Below are 20,872 nucleotides of genomic sequence, written 5' to 3'. Positions count from 1 at the left end.
CTCCCTCTCTCTGCACCTCAAAATAAGTAAAACAAATAATAATGTTCCAGGCCAGCAGCTCCGCCCTGATATGGGTTGATGCGTAGGAGGGAACAGCAGTAAGTCTTCCACGCACCACTTCTGGTTGACAACTAACTTCAATTTTGTCCAGGCTGTCCAGCGCATTAAGAAGGAACTAATCGAGAGAACAGTTTGTTTTTTAGTTGTGCTTGCAGGTTGTTTCACTATAACTTCTGTTCTCTTTCTCTGGCTCTTTCGGTCAATATGCGTCGATTTCTGGTTTCTAAACCTCGCGACGCGAGTAGCACTGCTGCTACGGCTCCAGTCAGTCCAGAGGCAGGCTCCGAGCCGTCGTCGACTCGGGGTACAGCTGCTTCTCAACCCGACCCAAACCCTAACCCCCAATTGAGTTCCACAAGCACGGCAACACCAGCTGAAAGCGTCACCGTTCGCAACACAGCAGCGGTCGCCGATAACAGCACATAATTGCAAATAGGAAGCTTTTTCTTCTTTCTATGCACCTGCCTGGCTACAGGTTTGCTCTACTGTTTGTAAATTAGAATGACAAAATACTGTATAAAGTTGACCATAGCCATAGCTGAATGACATCTCACTGCTCCTGGTTCTTACAGGATGGGTAAAACGCAGAGGATACGTTTCAACTATCTGCAAAACCATAGGAGAAGTAGTTCAGTAAAGTTCCTTGTGTAGTTCAGTAAAGTTCCTTGTAGTTAATGAACTCTCACTTTGTGGCACTCTGGAAAGCTCACATGATGAACAGGAATTCTCTGCAGGACTCTTCTTGAAAATGGTTGCAAAGGACGGGACCCCACGTTTAATGAAATTAACAAACACATCCCACAATATGCAGGGGCGTGTACAGACGTTTTGAGGAGGGGGTGCTCAAGTGAAAAAAGGGCACCTTGTGAATGAAAGCAAGCAAGCAGCATGTAAAGACTCAGCACATCTGTGGGTGTATTTACCACTTGCACAAATAATGCCATATAGTCCCTTCGAGTTGAGAGTGACATGAGTCCTTTTTTTCCCTAATTCATTTCATTTAGCAGTTTGTTTTGTCTCTCCAGCAGAGTTTCTAGTGTCTCACTCTACTCTGGAAGAGAGGTTATACATGAACTCTGCGGCCTCACTGAGGCGCTCCAACCACCCTGACAAGCTAAATAATGGATTGCATTTTTATAGCGCTTTTCTAAGCAAGTTGCGAACTCAAAGCGCTTTACAATGTTCCATTCATTCATACATTGGGAGGTGAAGCGGCGAACAGTCAACGCCAGCGTCCTCACTTCCCACATTCACACACCAATGGTGGCAACTGACAAGCTAACACCATTGGAGGCAACGCAGGGTTCAGTGTCTTGCCCAAGGACACTTCGACATGTAGACAGGAGTAGCCGGGATGTGAACCGCCGACCCACGGACCATTGGCCACCCCGCTCTACTTCCTGAGCCACAGCCGCCCACAATATTGCTAGCTTTACATTAAGACGCATTCTGCCGAGACTTTCGCATTGTGGCATTAGCGACGGCAGGAAGCGTCTTACCGACTTGTCAGACACTACCACTGCAGGCTCGACCAAATGTCATCTAGTTGCTCGACACATGCACCAATGAAAAATATAAGACTGCGCCGGAGTTCTCATATCGCTTACCGACTCTGGCGGAAACTTTTCACAATGTAATAGTCCGTTGTTTTCAATAAAAATGCTTTTTACCAAGTCTATGTCCGAGTGCCTTTTCTCTCCGCTCTGTTTTTCCTGCATTTCTTCTTTGAAAACAATGTTGTTGCAGCTGCAAAACAGCGCCCCTTTGGTGGCCGGAAGGTACTATTGCTCATTTCACACACTCTCACAAGGTACTTTTACCTCCCGGCCACCAAAGGGGCGCTGTTTTGCAGCTGCAACAACATTGTTTTCAAAGAAGCAATGCAGGAAAAACAGAGCGGAGAGAAAAGGCACTCGGACATAGACTTGGTAAAAAGCATTTTTATTGAAAACAACGGACTATTACATTGTGAAAAGTTTCCGCCAGAGTCGGTAAGCGATATGAGAACTCCGGCGCAGTCTTATATTTTTCATTGGTGCATGTGTCGAGCAACTAGATGACATTTGGTCGAGCCTGCAGTGGTAGTGTCTGACAAGTCGGTAAGACGCTTTCTCCCGTCGCCCCAATGTCACAATGCGAAAGTCTCGGCAGAATGCGTCTTAATGTAAGGCTACAATATTGCCTCAATCAGTGGTTCTCAAACTTTGTCATGTCAAGGACCCCCTAAATGATATGTATTTGGCCACAGACCCCATCTCAAAATATTTTGTTCCAGGGACCCCCAGAAGCAAAGATTTTAGTTAATTTGGGTTGCCTCAAGCTAGATGCCTAATAGATACAGTACATGCTGCTTTGCTTTGTTTCAGGGTAGAGGACAGACAAAAGGCAACACCTGGTCCTCTCTGTTTGTATTGTGTTATAGGTATAAGAGTGCCAAAATGCATTTTTACGTTTTTATGCATTTCGGGCGTTATGACCCCCCCGCTTTGCGGCGCGGGCAAGAAGTCGCCCCTCTGGCATTTCTTCATGCCCCACCTACTACTAAAGCTTAGATCCGGCCCTGTTCTGGAGAATGAATAAATGGAAACACATGGAACTGTAAGGGTCCATTTAGAACCCACTGGAGGAACCCTGGGGGTCCCTGGACCCCAGTTTGAGAAGCACCGCACTGAGCTCATTTCAAAGGTAGAGTTGAGCTACTTTAAGTTCGTTTTTCCTCACTCAACAGTAATTAATCCAACATACAGAGTCACAGCCTAAACAGTTTGGGAACCCTTGTCCTATCCTTTACTGACTCCAGCAGTGTTCAGTTCCCCCGCCCTAAAAACACACCTGCTGAACTCTGGAAATGGAATATAAAATACCACCAACTAAAACATGTCACGAGTGCCGCGCTGCGAGCTTGTAGATCTGCTATTTTTTTGAAAAATCGTTTGAATATTTTATCCGATCTTTGACCCGACTTCTAAATCCTTCCTCTAAATCAGCTGTCAAGGACCACCAAAATTACAGGTATTTGGACCGCAGACCCCCCATCTCAAAATATGTTGTTCCAGGGACCCCCCAGAAGCAAATATTTGAGTTACAAATGTTCGCTTTAAAAAAAGATATAATCAAAGACTCACGATTTAAAAAAAATAGCAGATCTACAAGCTTGCTGTGAGCTTGTATATCTGCTTGTATATCTGCTATTTTTCAATAGTTAAAGAATTCGATAATTCTAGGCCTCAATGGCTTAAGCAAAATGCAAATCCTACTGACTAATACTGCATCACTGCATGTAAGCCAAGCCTAATGTTATCTTGACAGTGCATTTACAACAGTTTGCTCCTTCTTCAGAGTAAATAGACATACAGAACAGAATGAGATGTAAACTAAACATTATTTATTGAATATAATGTATGGAATGTAATCTTAAAATATGAGAATATTAACACAAATATTAAATACAATAAGGAAAATACAAGCACCTAATGCTCTGTAATTAGTCTAGTGACAACAAGGTAAACATAAGCCTATAGGCTACATATGGTTGCATCAAATGTAAAATAGCAGATCTACTATTTTCCCATAAAATGGTCTAAAGAGTGGTTTATGTTTTATAATATCATAATGAATATCTACAAATTAACTAGTAACTATAACTAGTGGAGTAAAAGTAGCCGACAATATTTGGATCCGAGATGTAAAGTAGCAGTAAAACAAATAACTCACAATTGTACTAAAGTACAGTACTTTTAAGTAAATGTACTTAGTTACTTTATACCACTGCACACACCTCACAAGTACCCACCCACAGCACCAACAACAAACAAACCCAACCAAAACCAGACAACAGCAGAAACAAATCACAGACAACGGTCACAGAGAAAGAGAGCACTGAAGACTACAGCCACAGACAGCGAGTGATGAGAGATTACAAAACAGCAGCAGTAGAAGTGTCCAGCCGTGACACGCAGCTTAGCCTTACATTAAGACATCTCCTAGAGAGACTTCCGCATTGTGGTAAAGGTAACAAATGCAGAAGTCTCACTAGGAGATGTCTTAGGCGCCGTACAGACATCTGCGTCACGCATCATCATCTTATCGTCTTGAGAATGGCCACTGGGGGCGCCGTACTAATGCATTCTCAATGCAAGGTTGTTTGGTGTTTTGTCGTTGCCGTGTCTCTTCAAGAGCGTACAGGCTGCGGTTGAGCTAGAGACACGGCAACGACAAAAAACCAAACAACCTTCCATTGACAATGCATTAGTACGGCGCCCCCAGTGGCCATTCTCAGACGATAAGATGATGATGCGTGACGCACATGTGTGAGCGCGGCCTTAGGCGCGCCACACACATTTGCGACAGCTATCGTATCAGAAAGAGGGGGGAGGGGGAGGTCCAATGCATTGTCAATGGAAGGTTGTTTGGTGTTTTGTCGTTGCCGTGTCTCAAGCTAGATGTTGTGGAGTAGAAGTAAAAGTAGTTTTATTAAGGGAATTCAGATTGGGGGAGAAAACCATATCATCTCCTTATATGCTGATGATATTTTGTTATATTTAAAGGGCCTACACCATGCTTTTAAAACTATATTTTTTGTATAAATATATGCTCAAAATTGAGTCTTAGACAGGTCTTAACCCCCAACACACACCCTGACCATTCCTCTTGTTTCTTATAGCTGTGCTATTTTTAGGCTCTGAAGCTGCAATACCAAAACGGCCTTTGTTTGCTCAGTGGCGCATCTAGTGGAGTTTCGTTTTTCCACCCTCCCCCTCCCCCCTCCAACGTTGTCGACAACAAATAATGTAATATTGGGCCAATACAAAAATAGGATAATCTTGCAGCTCTGATTATAGCCTACTGTAGGCCTATGTTGTATGATATAAGCCTACTGTCAAATGACACAGGGCGACCGTTGCTAGATCAGACATTTATTATTTATGTATAATGTATAAAAATGTATGAAATATAACAGCCTAACCAGGCTATATTCTTTTCTTCACTGCATACTACGTATCAATCACGGTAAAACCATGTTTATTTTGACGATAATGACATCATAGCCTAGTATAGAACAGTGGTTCGCAAACTTTTTGACGGCTCGCGGGCTCTCCTCTCACTATCCACGGCTCGTTCGCCACGCGAGCTCCGGGGATCGCGGGGCGCCCCGCGAGCGGGCCACTCGCAGCCCGAGACGGTACACATACGTCGGGCACCTACGCTCGGTCTGGTCGCTCGACCCGCTCTTCCTCCTGGTTGGAGCGTTTTCATGTGCAGCGCAGCGGGCAGCAGCGTGAGAGGAGAGCCGTGAGTGAGAGGAGAGGCAGGGTGTGGAGCTCTTTCTAGCCGGAGATCGTGAAGGGAGAGGCGTGGTGGCCAGCTCTCTATAGCCGGGGACAGCGATAGAAGATGCGGCGTGTAGCCGTGGAATCGTGGATACTAGTGAGAGGAGAGGCGGGGTGTGGGGCTCTTTCTAGCCGGGGACAGTGATAGAAGAGGCGGCGTGTTGCTCTATAGCCGGGGAGAGTGAAGGGAGGACCGGGGTGTTTTAGCTCACTCTAGCCGCGGACAGTGACAGGAGAGGCGGGCTGTGAAGCTCTCTCAAGCCGGGGACAGGGAGGGGAAAACCGGGGGTTGGACAGCGATAGGAGAGGCGGTCTATCACGGACACGGAGGAGGAGGATGCTTGTCTGCTTGAGCTGCTTGTCGCGGCCAGGACCGCCGCTCTGTCTACCGGGTCGGAGCTGCTTGTCGCGACCGCTCGATCGGCTCAACACTATCATCTATCTTTTTCTTGGTAAGATACTTGGTTAAGAAATCGCGGTGGATTCGGCCACCGCGGCTCGCTCCCACCCGGCCACCGCGAGCTCCCACCCGGCCACCGCGAGCTCCCACCCGGCCACCACGGCGAGCTCCGCGGCGAGCTCCCACCCGGCCACTAGGGTTGCCAACTCCCAGAGTTTCAAATACGGGACACTTTCTAAGGAGACATGCGCCGCCAAAGGCGGCGCCGAAAACTCGGATATTTTCGGTTATAAAGTTGGCTAAAACGGGTATTTTCCTATATTAAATCATATTTTTCCTTTCACAATATTAATTCGGGTGTCTTTGGGGCGAAAAATCGGATATTTTTGGTTATAAATTGGCTAAAACGGGTATTTTCCTCTATTAAATCATATTTTTCCTTTCACAATATTAATTCGGGTGTCTTTGGGCCAGCTAACCTATTACCTTAAAATCATGTAGTGTAGTCCTATATTGTATTTCTCTCAATTTTCCAAAACATATCGCCTAGGTCTACCTGGTCCTAATGTGCCCACTCTCTGGTTACCCAACACTAGTTTAATCATATTGGCATACAGCAATAACCATTAGGTTTTAAAAACAAAATCAACGCATGCTTATTTCACATACCAGCCTGTCTGGGGTCGCTTTAGTTGGCAGACAAGATTACTGTAGTGTTCCCAGGAATACCAATATCCATGGCTTATTTTCTGTTGCTTGCCTGCTTTTTCACCTTTTTGTTTAGCCTATCACCTATCATAGATTCATGTCTAATATGTTTGTACACAATCTTCTGGCACACGTTTTTTTTAAGACATTAAACAATGTTCTGAGCCGAGCACTGTCGTATGGTCGCTCGCACGCACTCGTATCGTCTCTCGCAGGCAACTTGTGGAGTGAACCTACAGCCCATGCTTGGGAAGGGAGTGTGTAGGGGGCGGAGACTGTGTCTTAGCAACACTGTGTTAATAAGCCAATCAGCTGCTTACAAACAGCGCAGCGCCTCTCACAGCAATGGGATGCAGCACTTGTCGTCTCAGAGGAGAGCAGAGTGGAAGTGGAAGCTCTCTGACAGGCAGAATCGCTGTCATTTCTCAATTAAATCATCCCGTCATTCATATTTATCCCCCAACCTTAAAATACGGGACAAAGAGCGTCCCGTTTCAGTTCAATACGGGACACGTCTTTTAGTTTCCAAAAAAGGGACGATCCCGTATTTTACGGGACGGTTGGTAACCCTACCGGCCACCTCGGCGAGCTCCGCGGCTCGCTCCCACCCGGCCACCACGAGCTCCCACCCGGCCACCGCGGCGAGCTCCGCGGCTCGCTCCCACCCGGCCACCGCGAGCTCCCACCCGGCCACCGCGGAAAATTTTGGCCCAGGCTTCAGAAGGCCTCGGATCATTAAAAATAGGTATTTTGTTTCCTTGTTAGAAGGGACGAAGCTTGGGTCCTCGCAGTCTATAACGTCACATTTATAGTGCAATCCAGGAACGTTAAGACTTCTCCTTGGACATGTTGATAGCAAAAATGTTAATAAAATAAAAGTGAGTGAGAGCACTGAGTGAGCAGCCCCAGAACAGTAAGCCAGCTGCAGATGGAGGGACTGGAGGCTAAGAAAATTAGAAACAAATGAGGGGCTGGGTTTACAACAGTAGCTCTGGTTTTTACCTGAAGGGCGGGGGGGGGGGGGGGGGGAATCCGTGTGACGTCACACGGATTCAACTCTCAGAACAGCACTGTTCTGAGAACCCGTGGAAAGCTTTTCATCTCTGTCTGCCCAAAACCAGAGAAAGACACAACGGTCAGAAATAGGACTTTGTGAGGATAGAAGGTGCCAGTGGGACCCCAAAAAAAGGTTTTAAAATAGAAAAAGTGAAAATTCATGGTGTAGGTCCTTTAAATAATCCTTTACAGTCAATCCCGATCCTATTAAAACTGTTAGATGTTTTTGGCTCGCTGTCTGGATACAAGGTAAATTGGGCAAAAACCGAAAGCATGCCAATCTCCAACTTTGACTCTAAACCTCTTGAGCATCATTTTAAGTGGAAATGGTCATATAGCTCTATAAAATACCTGGGAATTAATATACCCTGTAAAGTGGAAAATGCTTATGCACTAAACTTCCCTTCATTGATTGAAAAAGTATCAAATGACTTAAAAAGATGGACATGTCTTCCAATATCTTTCCTGGGTAGAGTAAATCTGATCAAAATGGCTATATTGCCCAAGTTTCTTCATCTATTTCAGAACCTCCCAATACCTATTTCAACCTCCTTCTTTAATAAAATACAAAGTTTTTTCATTTCCTTTATTTGGAATAATAAGTCACCAAGAGTCGGGATACAGGTCCTCTACTTACCTTATAGTGCAGGTGGTTTAAATTTACCTAATCTCAAACTTTATTATTGGGCATGTCAATTAAACCAAACCAAACAATGGCTCTCAAACATGTCAAGTGCCTGGTCAAGGATTGCATCTTATGATGTATCCCCTTATGAATTAAAATATATTCTTTACTTTGATTCTGCAGCAGTCAAACGCATCACTGACAATCCCATCATATTTAATAGCTGGAAAATCTGTAAAGACATCAACAGTTTTGCCAAACATAAGGACTTACTCTCTCCATTCACTCCAATATGGAACAACCCTTCTCTCCCGACATCTTTTAATGATAACACCTTCAAACCTTGGTATGACACAGGCATTAAAGAAATAAATCACTTGTTCAGAAATGGCTCTTTTCTCTCCTTTAGAGAAATGCAAGATTTGTACACTATACCTTCTACACATCTATTTCGTTTCTTTCAAGCCAGGCATATGGTCCAGTCTAAGCAACAGTCTCTTGTTGAACCTAAACCATCTAAAGTCGACTTACTGTTAAGGGCGCCAGTAAAGTCTCTCAGATCGATCTCTGGATTTTATAAGGGCCTTCTAGAATACTTGCCTGCCAACACAGAAAATACTAAGAAAAAATGGGAACAAGACCTCTCAGTTCAGATAATAGTGTGGTACGATGTGTACTTCCGTAGGATTTTTGTGCCAAAATTGATTTTTTTGCAGATCCTGGTTCTATAGAGTCCAAACTATGAGAAAATGATGGGTGCCAACTTTTCCGGACCCCCGCCCCCTTTCTGGGGGTCATCTAGTTTGGGACCTCCCAGAACAGTACGCCAGACAGTTAATGTCCAATTTTCTTAATATTAAGATTGTTTTGTAGGTTTTAAAACATTCTGAGTTCATTTATTACACTTTTGAAGCAGACAGAATAACCTTTCTGACTTTTGGTTGGGGTCTTTCCTCACCTGGGACCCCCCAGACGTCCCCCTGTGCCTATCTCAGTAATCGCTCTGCTCCTGCTCCAGAAAAATGTCATATTAGATCATAATTGAATAAATGTTTTTTGTAGCTGGGCTCTAAAAACAAAAATGAGTAGTAGGCAAATACCAAGGGTCTTCCACAGGGGCTTCGGGACCCCTAGGGGGTCCTCAGAGTTACTACATAGTGTACTTCTAATGATTTCTTTGGCTGAACTTTAATTTTTTACTGATTTGGCTTTTATAGGGACCAAACTGTCAGAAAATGATGAGTGTCAGATTTTCCTGACCCCTGCCCCTTTTCTGGGGGGTCATCTATTTTAGGACCTCACAGAACAGTATGCCAGCCAGTTAATGTCCAATTTATAATATTAGAGCTGTTTTGAAGGTTTTAAAACATTCTAAGTTCATATATTGCACTTTTGAAGCAGCCAGAATAACCTTTCTGACTTTTGATGGGGGTCTTTTCTCACCTGGGACCTGGGACATTACAGTCCTTGCTGGGCTCCTGCTCCAAAACAGTGTCAAATTAGATCATAATTGAAGCATAAAAGCTTTTGTAGCTGGGCTCTGACAACAAAAATGAGTAGCTAATACCAGGGGTCTTCCACAGGGGGTATGGGAGGTGTCCTCAGAGTTACTACAGGGGGCCAGCCAAATCTCTGGTCACCCCAACCTCCCAGTCAGCCAAGACATCTGACTGGAAAATACCCCCCACTCTCCGAATTCCATCCATTTTCTTCAATTGGTTGAAATCCCAACCCATTACCCTGCATTATCACAGATGCGGGGTTGTTGGACCAAAGTGCTCCAATGACTCCAATGTTGATGGAAATAAGTAAGCCTTGCCCAGCCCTGAGGCTCATAGGGCAGGAGTCTATGTCCTGTTTCTGTGAGGCAGCTTGATGTACATTAAGTACCCCTGGACAGTGGACACAATAATAGTTTGTCACAGAGACATACCCCAATCCAGCCTTTGATGCTGAGGTCATACATTCAAGATGTATGGCAAGATGTGTGTGTGTGTGTGTGTGTGTGTGTGTGTGTGTGTGTGTGTGTGTGTGTGTGTGTGTGTGTGTGTGTGTGTGTGTGTGTGTGTGTGTGTGTGTGTGTGTGTGTTCTGCGTGTCCGCTCTGACATCACACTGACTTCACTGTGATGGCACACTAACAGAATCCCTTTTATGACCATATATGGAGTTCCTTGATGTCTTCAATATTAAGCCCATATCTAACAGGACTTCATATGGGAATATGAAGTCCTGCCACCCTAACAGAATCCATAGATGGCCAAGACAGCCCATATCTGTGACTGTGTGGCTGGTTCTATAGACAGGGATCTCCATGTATGGGCATAAGGGTATGATGTCAGTTGTCATAGACATCATTAGGACTTTCACATAACAAATAACTGAGTCAGCATGTTTGGCATGCCCTCATACCCTCATAGCATATCTCCATATACAGTACATGGATCTCCATATATGGGTACCAGGGGTCTCCATATATGGGTAACTGGTCCGATATACATCACTGGCCAGATGGCAAAGAATTGGCGCCCTGAGGCATCTTACTAGTAAATAATACTGAGAATACTAATACAGTTTCTAATATTATTCAAAAATAGATAGCAAATTGCAGAACTGGTTGCAAGAATAGGGCCAAAACTGAAATAGCCGTTTGGCTGGCCCCCTGTAGTAACTCTGAGGACACCTGGGGGTCCCGGACCCCATTTGGAAGACCCCTGGTATTAGCTACTACAGGTACAAAAGCTTTTATGCTTCAATTATGATCTAATTTGACACTGTTCTGGAGAAGGAGCAGAGCAAGGACTGTATTGAGTACTGAGATAGGCTCAGGGGTCATTACAGGGGTCCCAGGTAAGGAAAGACCCCCACCAAAAGTCAGAAAGGTTATTCTGGCTGCTTCAAAAGTGCAATATATGAACTTGTTTTAAAATCTTCAAAACAACTCTAATATTATGAAAATTGGACATTAACTGGCTGGCATACTGTTCTGGCATACTGTTCTGCGTCCTAAAATAGATGACCCCCCCAAGAAAGGGGGCAGGGGTCAGGAAAATCTGACACCCATCATTTTCTGAAAATTTGGTCCCTATAAAAGCCAAAGCAGTAAAAAATACATTTTAGCAAAGAAATCCTTAGAAGTACACTTCGTATCACACTTGTAGTAACTTTGAGGACCCCCAGGGGTCCCGAACCCCCTGTTGAAGACCCCTGGTATTTGTTACTACTTATTTTTGTTTTCAGAAAAAAACTTTTATGCTTCAATTATGATCTAATATGACATTGTTCTGGAGCAGGAGCAGAGCGAGTACTGAGATAGGCACAGGGGTCCGTCTAGGGGGTCCCAGGTGAGGAAAGACCCCAACCAAAAGTTAGAAAGCTTATTCTGGCTGCTTCAAAAGTGTAATAAATTAACTCAGAATGTTTTAAAACCTACAAAACAACCCTAATATTAAGAAAATTGGACATTAACTGGCTGGCGTACTGTTCTGGGAGGTCCCAAACTATGTCCCCCAGAAAGGGGGCGGGGGTCCGGAAAAGTTGGCACCCATCATTTTCTCATAGTTTGGACTCTATAGAACCAGGATCTGCAAAAAAATCAATTTTGGCACAAAAATCCTACGGGAGCTGTTTTGTGGACGCATCGTACCACACTATAAGCCCAGAAGATTGGTCTTACGTATGTGCTAAAATACATACCTGCTCTTATAACCTCCGTCATAAGTTATCCCAATTCCAAACTATACATAGAGTTTAGTATACACCAGAGAAGCTGCATAAGATGAATAGTGAGATGAAAGAAAGTCCCCCTCTGTTTCTTACACCTCCAGCAGAGGAAAGTCCTCTGCTGGAGGTGTAAGAAACAGAGGGGGACTTTCTTTCATATGTTCTGGACATGCAGCGTTGTGTCATCTTTTTGGCACGCAGTTTTGGATGCTGTCTCGCACTGGCAGAGAGGACGGTGGGAACAGACACCAAAAGCAATACATGGACTTAGCTTTTTTAGCAGCAAAGAAATGCATCACTATACACTGGAAGTCATCTATCCCTTTCACAGTTTCACATTGGCTAAATGAACTATCCAGCTACACCCCTCTGGACAAAATTTATTATAATATCAAAAACAAACAGCAGGACTTTTGGCAGGTTTGGCAGCGTCACATGGATTATTTTGCATCTATACCCATAAATACAGTATAGTTGAGCTGGTATGCACTGAGTCCACCCCCCCCCCCCCCCTCTTTTATGGTTATTTATTTATAATATTTTTTTTTCTCAGTACTTGTTCGTTTCTTTTTCTTTTCTTGGTTTGTCAGTTTTTTTGTTCTTTGTTTTTTGTTTACTTAGTAAGTCAAGTTATTGTTTGTTTTGCTTGTGGTTGCGCAGTGTGTTTTGTGGCCTGTCTGTCGGCAGCTTGGAAGAAAAAAAAAGTGCACTGGGAAAGTGTTATGTATCATTATGTTGGACTTGAATGTTTGCACTGAAAAAAAAAAAAAAAAAAAAAAAGTAAAAGTAGGCCTGTTGGAAATTGGAAATACTCAAGTAAAGTACAAAAACCTAATCATTTTCCTTAAGCACAGTGCTTAAGTCAATGTACTTCGTTACTTAACCCTTAAGTGCTGTTCGGGTCATTTTGACCCGTTTTACATTTCCATTTGAAAAAAAAAGTAGAAGTTAAAAATGTTTCCACCTGAAACTCACTGGCCTTAAAGATTCTTCTGAGATGAACACGTAAAAAAATATTTTTGCACTACACCCATGCTACACCCCCCTCATATTTTTTGAACCTTAAGTGCTGTTTGGGTCATTTTGACCCGGAAGCACAGAAATACACAGTATTATGCCAAAACACAGACACACAGTCACCCCCACTTCTAACACCCCCCTTCCTAAGCCCCATTCCTCCCCCCATTCCTATAAGCATGAGCAATATTGCCCAGTATTAAATGAAGTAGTTTTTTTTACATGGATTTCAGCTAAATCAGTAAAAACGCCTAGCTCTTTCAGTGTTTAATGTGATATAGCAAAGCAGAAATGCAAACATTTAGCAAATATATCATATGAATTGTTTGGTATTGAGTCAAAGTCAATGTATCATGATGATTTGTTAAGTTAAAATGTATATTAGTGTTGTTTTGTTTAAACCAAATATCCACCGGGTCAAAATGACCCGAACAGAACGAAGGTGTAGTGAATCTGAACAGAACTTAAGGGTTAAATGATTAGTAAACACAATGCAATACACATGAGACCAAAACAGAGCCACAGACAGCCAGTGCATCCATGAATTTAAATCTAGTGTAAAAATAAAACTATTTAAACATCTAAAAACAACAACATGACATCCATGATCAGACATCATATGAAGTACTTCTGCTAACGGACACTAGAGGGCGTCCAAACAGCAGTTTTCACTCAATTACAAGTGAACGTCTCATTTCACAAGTTTTCAAAAATGTATGGATATCTTTTGAAAATAGCAGATCTACAAGTGGTGTGAGCTTGTAGATCTGCTATTTTCAAATAGCCAATGTTTATTAAGTTGAAAGTGAAGAGGTTTTGTAATAATATTCAAGATCTACAAGGAAACTGTAACTGGTATAAAGTTTTCAAAACAAACAAACAAACAAAAAGGCATTTTTCCAACGGATCCAACCTAGTTATTATACATGACCAATGAGCTGTGGCCATGTTGTCATGACAGCACTATGAATATTAATACACAGGAACAACGACAGACTGTCAACAATCAATTTATTAAACAATTATTACTTCTACACATGATCATACAATAACATGTGAACAATGAGAACAGCATCACATTATTATTCAATGAAAGCACAATAATGGAATCAGTGAGGAAATAATGATCTGATAATGAATCAATGAATAAACAATGATTGATTTGAGTTCATTAACAACACATTTAGTAGATGTTTGAATCCAGAGTGATTGACAACATTCTGACAAAATATATTTACAATTTCATCAAAAATTAAAAACTAGACAAAAATGTCAGGGAGAGACAAGTGGAGAAGAGATCCAGTAGAACTAAAAGACATTTTATGTTTGGTTGAGCTCGGGTGTAGCTCTCTCTGAAAATAGCTGATCTACAAGTTCACAACGCGTCACAGACATGCTGTGAGCTTGTAGATGGTCTATTTTTTCACAGACAAACTGTTGATTTAGTCAACTAAAATGTTATGACATTGACATGAAATAAACTAAAAAACTAAAAATGAAAAAAAGAAAAAAAAACGTAGATCTTAGCTATTAGACAGCTTGTAGATCTGCTATTTTCACCAAAGAGATCTGGTGTAGAGGAGGGGGGAAAGCAGGGGACCAATTACAGAACCCTGGGGAACCCCAGTCAATAAAGTATATGGGTTCAAGTGGTTCAGTATAAAGGTTTATACAAAAGAAACAATATTGATACTGTGACAATTACATGATCAAATATAGTTTTCCTCTGTCTGTTGTGTAAAAATATACATAAAATATGAGTTTGTATCTACATAAGAGACACAAGTATGACACTGATATTTACATCATCATCATCATCATCATTGATGGACAGTATTTATGTACATATTTATAAATATGTGGAGTGGAGGTTTGTGCACTTCCATCTGATCTAATCTAAGATCTAAAGCTCCCTGTTATGTGGTGATGACTCATTTTATACCATAGAGTTTGACATTAATATGGATTTGACAAGGGACCCCCATTTGAACATATTTGTACCAGGGACCCCCATTTGAACATATTTGTGCCAGGGACCCCCATTTGAAGATTTGACTTTTTTTGCGACGCCTTGTGAGCTTGTAGATCTGCTGTTTTTGAATAGCCAACATACAAATGGATAAAATGGTTCAAATGATTGTGATGCTATGTTAACTACTTTTCCTGGGGACCCCCTGGTACACAGTCCACGACCCTGGTACGCATGGAGGTCACCGAACACCACTCTGGCACAAAACGACCAAATGACGAGCTATGAGCTTGTAGATCTGCTATTTTTGAAAAACCATGAAGATTTGTGCAAACCTTTGAATTTATATTTCTCAAAGCAAACTTTGCTTCTGGGGGTCCCTGGAATAACTCATTTTGAGATGGGGGTTCCGTGACCAATTACATGTAATTTTGGGGGTCCGTGACATGAAAAAGTTTTAGGCCACTAGAATCAGGTCAAAAATATTCAAAGACCTGCACAAATGTTCAAGATTTTTCAAAAATAGCAGATCTACAAGCTGCAAGCTGGAAAATGTTTGTGTTTCTTTTATATAATTTGTAACATTTTCAACTACACAAATCTTTTCTTATGGGGGTCCGGGGTCAAAGGTCAAACACATGGGGGTGTTGTCATGACAACGTCAGAGAAACACTGAATCTACAGGGGCTGTAATGTGTGATGTCACTGTGCTGCTGATTACATCATCATGATGATGTCACCGTGATGTCACACATGCCCAAATATGGAGTCCATGAGTCACCATGACAACCTGCACTCACTCAAACATGTTGAGTAACCATGGCGACCTGATGTCACCCTCACATAGAGACTCTATCTCTGCTCACACAGACACACTGAGGCGGAGGAGTATGCCCATAACCAGAACCCAGCATAGAGAGGTTCAGTGAATGTGTTGTGGAAGGTGTACAGGTGTGTCAGTGAGTCAGAGGACACTGTGTAGAAGGACAGAGTCCCAGCAGGACAGTCCACATACACTGCTACTCTGTTGGAGCCCCAAGAGACCCTGACAGGGAGGACAGTCTTCTTATTATTGTGTAAGACACTGTAACTGCTACCATCACGACTATCACAGTCCAGTCTCCAGGCCATGTTAGTGCATCCAAAATAACTGTCAGCAACATTTCCTTTCCTGCTGATTCCTCTATAAGTCACTGCTATCCCAACCTGTCCACTGCACTCTACCTCCCAGTAAGAGCGTCCAGTCAGACCCTCTGTACACAGAACCTGACTACACCCGTCAAACCTGTCAGGATCTTCAGGATATGGTTGATCCTGTCTCCAGTCACATGTCACCTTCCTGTTGTTCTCAGACAGAGAGAGTTGTCTGTGTGCTGTATTTGTGTCCAGAATGAGACGATGGAAATCTGATGAGAAAACAACACAGTAAACATTAAATACATCATTCACTGACTGACACACACACACACACACACACACACACACACACACACACACACACACACACACACACACACACACACACACACACACACACACACACACAAAATAAGACATGGAAGCACTTTAACCATTATTTTATGCTTTGGGGGTCCTTGACATGAAAAAGTTTGAGAAGCACTGATTTGGAAGACATTTAGAATGGGATGAAAATATTGCTGTGATCTTGTACGTCTGCTATTTTGACCCCTGTGGGTGAAGCGGGTGGATGGGGGTCCTCGCAGCCTAGACTGGCACCCAGTGACCAAATGACACACTATGAGCTTGTAGATCTGCTATTTTTGAATAGCCAATAGAATGCAGTATTGTTAAAGTGCATAAAATGTGGCGTGAACCAGTTTACTGGGGACCCCCTGGTAAGCCTCTAAGGACCCCTGTGGGGTCCCCGGACAGGTGGATGTCGCTGCCCACTACTCTGGCACCCAGTGACCAAATGACGCCCTATGAGCTTGCAGATCTGATATTTTTAGAAAAGCCAACAGAGAACAATGCTCAAAGTATAAAATGTGGCACAAACTAGTTTACTGGGGACCCCCTGGTGCACAGTCCGTGACCCATGGGGGTCCGCGGACACATGGGGGATTCCCGCCAACTACTCTGGCACCAAATGACGTGCTATGAGCTTGTAGATCTGCTATTTTAGCATAGCCAATAGAGAGCAGTATGGTTAAAGTGCATAAAATGTGGCATGAACTAGTTTACTGGGGACCCCCTGGTAAGCCCCCAAGAGGTCGCCGCCCACTAGTCTGGCACCCAGTGACCAAATGCCACGCTATGAGCTTGTAGATCTACTATTTTTAGAATAGCCAATAGAAATGCTCAAAGTATAAAATGTGGCACAAAGTAGTTTACTGGGGACCCCCTGGTCCATGACCCCTGGGGGTCCGTAGGCGCGGGGGATTCCCCGCCAACTTCTCTCGCACCAAATGACACCCTATGAGCTTGTAGATCTGTATTTTTGAATAGCCAATAGAAAGCAGTATGGTTAAAGTTTATAATGTGGCATGAACTAGTTTACTGGCGACCCTCTGGTAAGCCCCCAAGGACCCCTGTGGGGTCCCCGGAAGAGTAGAGGTCGCCGCCCACTACTCTGGCACCCAGTGACCAAATGTTGCAATATGAGCTTGTAGATCTGATATGTTTAGAATAGCCAATAGACATGCTCAAAGTATAAAATGTGGCACAAAGTAGTTTACCCCCTGGTGCACAGTCCATGACCCCTGGGGGTCCGCGGACGCAGGGGGATCCCCGCCAACTACTCTTGCATCAAATGACCAAATGTTGCCCTATGAGCTTGTAGATCTGTATCTTTAAATAGCCACTAGAAAGCAGTATGGTTAAAGTGCATAAAATGTGGCGTGAACTAGTTTACTGGGGACCCCCGGTCAACCCCCAAGGACTCCTGTCCCTGGACCGGTGAAGGTTGCCGCCCACTACTCTGGCACCCAGTGACCAAATGACGTGCCATGAGTTTGTAGATCTGCTATTTTTTGAAAAAGCATGAACATAGCAGATCTACAAGCTCGCAGCGTGGCACTGCAAGCTTGTTGATCTACTACTTTCTCTCTCTCTCACACACACACACACACACTCACACACACACACACACACACACACACACACACACACACAAAATGTCAGGGAGGGACTAGTGGAGAAGAAATGCAGTAGAAATAAAAGAAATGTTGCTGAAAATAGCAGATCTACAAGCTCACAACGCGTCGCGCTTCGGCACGTTGTGAGCTTGTAGATCTGCTATTTTCAGCATGCAGCAAAGCATGAAATCAGCCATTATGATACCATCAAGGTCCATCAAAATATATTTTAGTCGACTAAACTGAAGATTTAGTCAAATAAATCATATGATATTTAGTCGACTAAAACTAGACCAAAACTAAAATATGACTAAAACTAAATGGAGTTTTATTCAAACCACTATGACTAAAACTAAATTAAAAGTTGCTGTCAAAATCAACACTACTTTCTTCCCTGAAGTTACGGCAGCTTTGAGAACCCACGTTTGCTCCTGCTGCCATCTTGACACACACATACAGTACATGCTTGTAGATCAGTTAACTATTAATAGTGAAAATAACCGAGCAGGTCTGTGCCTGATGACAACACAGTAAGATCTACAAGCTCACAACCAGGTCTGTGTCTGACGACAACACAGTAAGATCTACAAGCTCACAACCAGGTCTGTGTCTGATGACAACACAGTAAGATCTACAAGCTCACAACCAGATCTGTGCCTGATGACAACAGAGTAAGATCTACAAGCTCACAACCAGGTCTGTGCCTGATGACAACACAGTAAGATCTACAAGCTCACAACCAGGTCTGTGTCTGATGACAACACAGTAAGATGTCTTAAAGACTCCAGGTTCAGAAGTGACATTAATTCTGTGAGAAAATATGTTTACATGAAGTTTATGTGAAATGATATCAATGTGGAAAATACACAATGGGGACCCCCAGAATAATCATATTTGAATTGGGGACCCCCAAAATAATCATATTTTAACTGAGGATCTTACTAATATTTGACAATTTGTCACAATTAGGGCTTTCAAATTATTACAAATTGTGATCAGATTAATCCCAGCTTAAAAAATAATTAATCATGATTAATCACGAATCGCATGTCCAAAATATGCCATTTCTTTCTTTGGTAATGGAAAAATAAAGGTGAAGAAGATACATGTATCACTATCATACATAGGCATAGGTATGTTTATTATAATCATTATTATTGTTTATTTTATTCACGCATGTAGATTCTTTACCATGTTGTGTAGCAGTAAAATACAATCAGCCAATGTCTAAAACACTGGCTTACAGATTCATTATTGGAAAGTAAAGAAGTATGAATGAAAGAAAGTATGACATAATAACAATGCCTTTGAACATTGGCTTGTGGTTATTGCACACAGCCAACATGCAATAATATTAGGCTTGTCAATCAGGATGGAATATAAAGTTGTCCTTTTGAGGAGAAGTGGAACTTAAACGTCATTTAAGTTTAGCATGAGGGAGAGAGGATCTACCCAGTATCTACTACACTCATAGACTGTAAAAAAAATGGACGTTGCAAAGCCATTGGTTTCTATGCAGCGAAAATGACGCTTTTTTGTCCCTTGTATGGGTGTCGCCATCATTGTTTGAATGGTACCCCAGGAATCATAACTAAGGAATGCTATTGACTGCGGTCACATGCAACTGCAGGGATACATGGGAGAATGTGGTCGGAACCTCCCGAAATACAGCACACGAAGAAGAACACAGCCGGCTGCTATCAGTTTAGTTGGCCACGCCCCCCACAACTTTATCATCAATTTCAAAATAAATGGGATCATATCTGCACAAAATGCATATCATGGTAATTGAAAGGCAATTTTTCACTAGCGACAGGAACCATAAAGTATTTATGACAATGTTTATTAAGGTTAGAGAATCAAAGGGGGAAATGACTGGGGTCCAATGGAGAAAACATCTTTGTGGTACTTTGCGGGGGGAAAACAGCGCAACTAGCGGCCAATCATGGGATCTTTCTCTTCCGGGAATGCTTCATGAATAATCCAGCCAACAACACCCCTGACTACAGTACAGGGAATGTAATCTAGGCTACAGAGATTTAGGAGAATTGTGTAAAAATAGGCCCCATCATCTTCTGAATTCCCAAGAAGCTCTCCTTATGAGTTTTCAGTTTAGTATTCAGGGAGGGGAGTATAAAGCATGGGAGGAGCCAACAGATGATAAAACAGTGTACAATATGTTAATGTGTGATATTGACACAGACAGAAAGATACTCACATCCTTTAATGTGTTGAAAAATAAGCCAATCTTCTCCTCCATGTTTCACTCTGTAGGAAGTAGAACAACAATGCATCAATGACTAACTGTCTAACACAATGTCTCCACTAGCTACAGTGTTTCTCCTATCATTATCTAGCTGACACTACAGTGTTTCTCCTATCATTATCTAGCTGACACTACAGTGTTTCTCCTATCATTATCTAGCTGACACTACAGTGTTTCTCCTATCATTATCCAATCTCTAAGGAGATTATTTACAGGAAACTCTGAATCACAAATATTGACTGAGAATGAGTTGTGATGAAGACTAACATATTCATGACATCCATGTGCTCTCCGCGCTCTGTTTGGATATAAGAATGTCAGACGGAGGCTAAGACGAGGCTATTGTAAATATTTATCAGCTGAAATAAACTGATTACGGAAATCAACTGCATGTCCTCTCCGTATGTCCTCTCTCTTATCTCTCTCTCTCTCTCTCTCTCTCTCTCTCTCTCTCTCTGCCTCTCTCATCTCTCTCTCTCTCTCTCTCTCTCTCCTCAAAAGACACATAGACCTGCTTTATACTTGGCTATTTGTGCAGTTCTGCTTCTCTATCTGATCTCCAAGTTCTGAGCTTGTAGATCAGATATCTTCGGTGTGCATGGCAGCGCCACGTAACTACACAAG

General features: G+C 42.7%; 1 protein-coding gene across 5 annotated transcripts in view; it reads right to left on the bottom strand.

Annotated features, from left to right (window-relative positions):
- Positions 1–13,912: 13,912 nt before the first annotated feature.
- Positions 13,913–20,872, bottom strand: part of LOC308293352 (NACHT, LRR and PYD domains-containing protein 12-like) — a 93,165-nt gene continuing 86,205 nt past the window's right edge. For all 5 annotated transcript variants that reach the window (XM_080735821.1, XM_080735824.1, XM_080735823.1 and 2 more), the window contains 2 exons: positions 20,201–20,250; positions 13,913–16,293 (listed from right to left, as the gene is read on the bottom strand). In XM_080735821.1, coding sequence (XP_080591947.1) covers positions 15,740–16,293; positions 20,201–20,250 — 604 coding nt within the window. In that variant the 3' untranslated portion in view covers positions 13,913–15,739. The remainder of the gene's footprint in view (positions 16,294–20,200; positions 20,251–20,872) is intronic.

Source organism: Nannobrachium achirus, assembly GCF_963921795.1.
Source record: "Nannobrachium achirus genome assembly, chromosome: 10".
In the NCBI taxonomy this organism is placed as follows: domain Eukaryota; kingdom Metazoa; phylum Chordata; class Actinopteri; order Myctophiformes; family Myctophidae; genus Nannobrachium; species Nannobrachium achirus.
The sequence above is the reverse complement of the archived record's forward strand: the minus strand, read 5'-3'. Positions and strand labels throughout refer to the sequence as shown.